The sequence below is a fragment of the Pterocles gutturalis genome, unplaced genomic scaffold, assembly GCF_000699245.1.
Source record: "Pterocles gutturalis isolate BGI_N339 unplaced genomic scaffold, ASM69924v1 scaffold34820, whole genome shotgun sequence".
Classification (NCBI taxonomy): Eukaryota; Metazoa; Chordata; class Aves; order Pterocliformes; family Pteroclidae; genus Pterocles; species Pterocles gutturalis.
Window position 1 is genome coordinate 3540 of NW_010147125.1, and position 7356 is coordinate 10895.

The following is a 7356-nucleotide window of genomic DNA, read 5'->3' on the forward strand; positions in this document are numbered from 1 at the left end:
AATATGTAAAGGGTGAGTGTCAGGAGGATGGAGCCAGGCTCTTTGTGACATCCAATGACAGGACAAGGGGCAATGGGTTCAAGCTGGAACATAGGAGGTTCCACTTGAATACGAGAAAAAACTTCTTCATGGTGAGGGTGACAGAGCACTGGAACAGGCTGCCCAGAGAGGGTGTGGAGTCTCCTTCTCTGGAGACATTCAAAGCCCACCTGGATGCGTTCCTGTGGGATCTGATTCCGGTGTTCCTGCTCCGGCAGGGGGATTGGACTAGATGATCTTTCCAGGTCCCTTCCAACCTCTAACATTCTGTGATTCTGTGATTCTGTGATTCCTCATTGTTTCCAGTCAGGTTGAAAGTTCCCCAGCAGCTCACACCCACACTGAGGGGAAAAGGTGTGATCTCTCCCTATGCCCCATCGCACTTGTGAAGAAGAGGCAAGAGACCAAGCTGAAGCTACATGGAGATCGCAGCAACAAAGGATCTGGACTGAAAATCACTATTTTGAGAAAGCATTGGTGTCAATGAGGCATGAACAACCTTAGGAGAGAATTCAAAAAAGGGGCAAGGGAAGAAAATAAGATGGACACAATGGGAAGCCATGAGGTTTCTTGTAAATTCAACGCAGTGTTGAAGTCCCCACTGTGTGTAACTGCTTCCAAACATGCCTATCTGTGTCGCAGGAGAAAAACCACCAGCACAATTTGATAACATACTGATCTTTAATCTACAAAGAAGATCAAATTCAAAGTTTAGTAGTATAAAAGAATAACAAATACTTTTTAAAACAAAAACACAAGACAACAGACAGTTGCATTTTGGTTCCTCCTGCTGCCAAAGCTTAGAGTACACAATTTTTGGGGTACAGTTCCACTGCATACAGTGTTTCCTATCACTTCAGCATATGTTGAATTAAACTAAACATTTTTATTTGCAAAAAAGCTTTTCCAGGTACAAGCTCAAGCCAAGGTGCTATTATGATTAGCTAGTCACATGTCAGATCCCACACGTAATTTAAACAAACCAGAATGAAATCACTGCTTGTTGCCACATTGCTGCCTTTTCATGTCAGCTCTCAGATGCCAGCAGTGCATCTACCACTGCATCAATCAACCCAACTGCTTGTAACTCACAGTTGTTCAAGAGATGAACCTTTTTCACTTGTGTCACCTGCTCTAAATTCACATCCACAAGGTCTTATTCTCCTCAGGCACGCACACAAAATAGCATTGGGGGGAAAATGACAGAGAGGGTATGAAAACTTGTAAAGAACTTCTTCCAGACTGCAAGGAAAGAGCCTCAGGCAGGGGTGATGTGAGCAGCCCCTTCTGGTGGCAACTGTTCATAATTTGTTTAGCTTTACCTCTAGCAGACCCCAAGGCAAATCGAAGAGTTGATGGGGGCAGCCAAGTGCAGGGGAAGAAAAGGCTGAACAATCTCTTCAGCCTTCCCTGTCTATAGTTAGATTTACAATTCTGACCCATATAACCTCTGCTCCTGTTTTGCACGGACCACAGAAACACGTTTCTGGGTCCAGGCTGAACCCGACTGGAGTGATACTCCAATCCACCTTACTCCTTGTTGGTCTGCTGTATTAATAACCCAAGCGAAAAGAAATGGGAAAAAAATCCTGCTAAAATTTATCATGGAAGGTATCTCAAAAATGGATAAAAGGAAACATTTTTCTAGAAGCACCTCAACTGCAGAATAACTGTTTTGAATCCGTTAGTGGTTGTATTCTCATTGCATGATCTTTGGAAAGCATAATAACAATAAAAACAAAACAAAACAAAATATTGCCACCGATGAAAAATCTATTCAGTTGAAAATGGCAAACCAAGTAAACAGCAATTTTCACACTTCCCTCAGTCCTGCAAACCTGAAACATCCAACACTGCTTGGACAAAACTGAGAATACAGTAGACTTTTCAGCATAACTCTACGTAAATGACAGTATTGCTTAAGAAAAACAAGGCATACTATTGAAACCAAAATACATAGAATCAGGTTTCTATGCTACTGTTTGCCAAAAAAGCTATCTTTTAAAAAATGGTTTAAATGCAAACTTTTACATCTCCAAAATGTTTTACATATTTCAGACAACAAAAGAATACACATACATTGTATGTGATATTTTTTCAAAACTAGCCATTACATTTTCAAGGATTAAAAAGAAAAAAAAAAAGTCTGTTTAAATATGTCATTTCTACAAAGTGAATTTACATTTTTAAGTACAAAGTGCAAATACTACATTTGTTTTTATTGCCTTTTGGTGAGGAAATCTCCCACATGTCAAAGAGATCTGCTTTAGATCCATGAGCTGCTCACCCTTGCTTCTTAGAAACTTGCTGAAAGAAAGAAAGTTGGAAAAATTTGCATTATTCATGAAGTTTTCAAGTAATCAAGTATGAATATTTATCTCTATTTCTCAGCAGTGGCCACATGCCACTATCAGAAGAAGAATTCTGCGCAAATATATATGGGGCATAAAAAAATTCCTGTAGTCATTCATGGCATCTGCAAGCAACATCTTTACTATTTCTTACCTATGGCCTCTTTAAATCTATACCTGTCAAACTCTTGGTTTTAGCAACTGCCTGGGCAAGTCCCTGGTGCAATATACCTTTCTGTGGCATGTGATGTATAAGGAATGGGCTGCTGGCCAAAGTCTTATGAACAATCTGTAGTTTCCTTGTAAACTTTTTGCTGGGCTGCAAAAGACCCTCTGGGTCTCATTGACAGCGTGAGCACACGTATGTGTATGTTTGTTGGACAGGGTGGAGCTGAGCAAGGGAATTATACCTGGCCACTACCCCAGTTCTGTCGGATCCATCATGTATTTGACCTCCTTTAGAGCAACCATGGCTGAGACTCAGCATAGCAATATATGTATTTATATCTAATTTATTTCAGTAAGCTTGTATGTACCTCTACAGAGACAGATGTGCATATATATTATAAAAAAATATTCAGGAATACGTGCCTAAGCACACATAAGCATATACATAATTGAACTGCTGCAATAAACTTGTAGAAAATGAGCTCTTGAGTGTCCATCTCCTGAGTGGGGCCAATCTGAGCACTCCTTCTTAGATGGGTGGTTTTCTTTGACCAGCTGCTACCCAGCCCTGTTGCTTTTCAGTAACTTCCTTTCAAGTGAAAACTTTTGTGATGAAAGCCACCTTCTGCATTTGCAGCCTTGCATTGTTAGCGTGTGAAACTGCCAACAGATGGTTTGCTGAGCCAGCCTTAATTCAAGGCTATCGTTTGTCAGCAGCAGCTTTGAAAACAATTGGTGCAGAGTCAGCAAAATTATTGGACAAAATTAAAAAACATAGATGAACTAGGACACTTTTATTACAGATTCTGCAAGTCAGGATCAGATTACAAGAAAGGGGAGAAGGATTGTCATGCTTCAAGTGTAATGCATGTGTGCCCGTAATTGCCATTATATAATTAAAATTCAAATAACCCCTTTGAACATTTTTTGAGTTCCGACAGGATAATTGTTTTCAGGCTGCCTTGTTTAAAGCAGAAGTGATTTGCGGGGGGGAACTTGAAAAGTTAAGACCACAAACATTTGTTTAAACAAACAGAAACTTATCACATCCCTCTAGCTGTGAGAATATTTTATATTCCATGAAGGGTATGTAGGAGGTCTCTGGTAGAACCCACAACCAATGAGGAGCTTGCCTTAGGATGTGTGAACCCAACATCAAACAAATCAGAGATAAAGACAGTAATAAATTGACTAGCAACAATGAGAGGGAGATTTCTCTTGGCTTGTGGGGAGGTTCACCCTGGGTTCAGTTTTAACAAATTAATCTAGCTTTCTGATAGATGGGAAGACATTACCCACAACTATAGTTTTGGGATATTTTTAGACAAATTCCTGTTTCCCCAGCTGCAGAGTAACCTGAGCTGTTCTTGTAACATGTTTGTATGAATATATTTAAAAACAATTCATCATTTGCTGATGCTTTTGTGGGAATTAAGAATTTAATTCCTCTAACTAATACAAAAGTGAGGCAAGAATGGTAGGAAGGTGATTCATTTACTAGACCATTCAAATAACCATCAGACTCACAAGTCCTTCTTCAGACCGATGCAAAAATGTGAGGAATTTGTGCCCACGTTGTCCAGAAAAGTGAATCTTTAGGACTAATGATTATGACAACAGACACACACAAATGAGCAGCCCTTTTTTAACCTTTTTCTCGAGCTTCCGTTTGAATCCCTCCTTTTCAACCTGTATCATTCCTTGATTTAAAAATTCTGGTTTTGTGCCTTTTGTAGCTCTGAATGCCTCGAGCAGCCAAAATGCCATGAATGACATATGCTGGTATTATTCAGAAAAACAAAATGAAGTCTTTTCAAGAAATTGGTGCAAAAGCAGATCACAGATTATGTTGTCAGGGCACTTGACATTTTACTTGCAGCCATCATTCTGCAGACCTAACAAATTTAATTTTTAACATACGGCAGCAGACTGATGCAAATCTTCGTTACCCAGCATCATTTTGCTCAGCCAGCAAAGGCAGTTGAAAGTGACAGCCCTCATCTCAACACTAAGATTTTAAAAGGTGTTTAAAACCACCATACAGTAATGTAGTGGGGTTTGTGAAAGGTATAGATTTTCATAGGGCACGGGAAATGCATGGCTTTTCTCACAAAGAATAATTTCAGTACAAGTTTGTCTGTAGTGTGACTCACTGGAAAGTTAACGGAATTCAATGAAAGCCAAAGGTAAATGAAGATAAAGCAGTGCACATTTAAAAGTGCATGGGAATGCTGACATTCAGGAATGCAGAAGAATTATGTGAGGGCTTAATTACACTCATCTAGTTACCACTAACCTAGGTGCCAATTACACTAGGAACATCCACACACAGACACAATCCACTTTGCATTTATGCACATTTACTCTGCACGCTGTAGTTGGCTAATTCAGCTTTCCTTAGACAGAACTTAAGTGAAAATTTGTTAGCCAGGATGCTGCTCTCCATTTTTCTGGCAAGTCTGCAGAATGGCAGATGAATGTAGCTTGAAGCTGCAGTGAGAACTGATAAAACACCAAGAAGTTCAGCTGGGCAAGGCAGGAACGGAGGTCTTGTCCTCCTCAGGACTCACCTGCCTGCTGGATGAAGTGCTCTCAGTGTTGGTTTTAGGGGCTGCTAAAGAAAGGAAAAGAAAACATTATTAATATAATCTGCAAGTAACACGTAGCATCACGAAGAACTGAAATTCTCTGGTATTTTTTAGAGCAGGGAAACTGCATAGCTTTCAATAAATGAGATAAAATATTTCAGATCTTTCATTGAAGTATCCACTTTTTTCTTTCCTCAGCAGAGGTGTTGCTTCTATCACATTGTATGAAAACTGAGTGACTATTTCTTGGCAGTTAATATGTGACTTTTGCTTAGGACAGATTGCATCTAGTCAGTGTTGGGCATTTCAAACGTATTAAAATCTTAGTAGTAAATATAGTCTGTTATCCTTGGTGGGAAAGAACCATGGACAAGCAAACTGTCTGGAAAGCATTCACTTTGCTTAAAGACATTGCACAGGAACAGCTCTACCAGCCAAAGACATTGTTCACATTTAATCTATAAAACAGCAAGATTATCGCTGGTTTTTAAGTTTATTAGTGGCAAAGTCCAAGACAGTGCTCTCTAAATGAAGAAAAAAAAAAAAGAAAAAAAAATCAACAACAAAAAAACCATCTACATGAGCCTGCTGGCCCATTGAACTTCACAAACTTGGAAGGCTGGGGAGGAACTTGCCCTCTTGGTTTTCCATGTCAGTTTGTTAGTCAATCGAGCTGCATTGGGACAAAGGGGAATGAAACTGGACTTTGAAAAATACTCCAGAAACTACCATTCCCCTGAGAAAGTACGCTTTGCAGCCCTCTGGCTCTTATATTGCTTCAAATGATTCTCACAAGACACCTGGGACTCACAGAACGATAGAGAGCAGCCTCCTAATCTCAGCTTTCACACCTCAGGTGATGGGATCTCACCTATTCCTAGAAATATAACTCTAGCTTTAGTGGAGTGGCAAGTGATTTCTTTTGTGCAAGTGAAAGGATTATCAGAAACGAAATTTTAATTATCAAGAAAACCAGAATGCTGATAGTCCAACAAAAGCAGTGTTTATTGTCTCGCCTATTGTATTTCTAGGAAAGCAATCAAATTATTTAATTTAGAATTTTTTTCCAACTGAACACCATTAGTTTTTCAATGTAAAAGTTCTGGGATATTTTTTCCTTCCAAAAAAATAATGTTCTGATTATTGACTACTTTTTTTTTTTTTTTTTTTTTTTTTTTTGAGAAGCTCTGTTGAAAATCTCCAGTTATGGTGAACATAATTTTTTTCTTTAGTTAAACCTGCATGTAATCTTCATAAAATCAACTTATATGAAGCAGGAGAATCCTAATCTTTGTGTTTTTTTCACTGAAACGGCCACAGGAAAAACTGGGGTTTGGTTTGAGTCTTGCTATATCTTTCCTTTATGTCCTTTAGCAATGATTTTGGACCCACATTTAATCTACAATAAGATGACGGAGTACCAGCTGCAGCAGGACAGAGGTGTCTGTATGTTAACATACGGGGTGACATAATGGCCTCCACTCTAAGACACTAGTCTGCCAAACGGTGTAAATGAAAAAGGCGTTATGTTTCAGTTTCCGCATTTATAGCACAAAGATAACAACAGTCATCCACCTTCATATACAGTTTTTTCACCTCCCTCACCTAAGTGAAAATCTCAAGGTATTATTATTATGTCTGCAAAAAATACAGAAAAAAAATCTACATTTGATATATTCGTTTCGAGAGATCTGTTTCTGTGAGATACAGATAATTTACTTTATTAGTACGATGTAGAGCTATTCCTTCTTTCTGCAGTATTTCCTTTCTAGGCTCCAATACAACTCATTTGGTGGAAAGCATGCTATTTCTGACTGCATTTCCCACTTGACTTGCTTTTCATTTCCTCTGACACCTTTGTTTTACTGGCCTGGATTCATTTTATTGTCCCAGGCAAACCAAACAATTTGCCCATATTCATTTTCTACAACTTCTTACAGTAAGGGGATCTAGTGTTGCTGTTTACAGCTTTTTTTTTTTTTAATTTATTATTTGTTTTCAGGAATTGTGTGATTGAGCTCTGCAGGGAGCATTACACACTGCAGTTGGTTGTTCCCCTTTCTATCAGTTTGGCAGCAAGGTAAGGCGGCTGTGTACCAGCAGTTGTTCCACCTGTTTGGCAGATGACCACATTCCTTGCTCTATCTCTAAACCACATTTGAGAAATGAGATGTCATTGGAAAGCTCAACAATGTGTTTCCTTCCCAGCA

At 39.0% G+C, this 7356-nt stretch overlaps 1 protein-coding gene across 1 annotated transcript in view; it reads right to left on the reverse strand.

The window, feature by feature from the left end:
- Nucleotides 1-1796: 1796 nt before the first annotated feature.
- The window catches only part of LOC104470875 (SPARC-related modular calcium-binding protein 2-like), a gene marked incomplete at its 5' end in the record, with an annotated part of 7206 nt that continues 1646 nt past the window's right edge, over nucleotides 1797-7356 (reverse strand). The window contains 2 exons of the mRNA XM_010085957.1: nucleotides 1797-2346; nucleotides 5129-5169. Of these exons, the coding sequence (XP_010084259.1) occupies nucleotides 2323-2346; nucleotides 5129-5169 (65 nt within the window). The remainder of the gene's footprint in view (nucleotides 2347-5128; nucleotides 5170-7356) is intronic.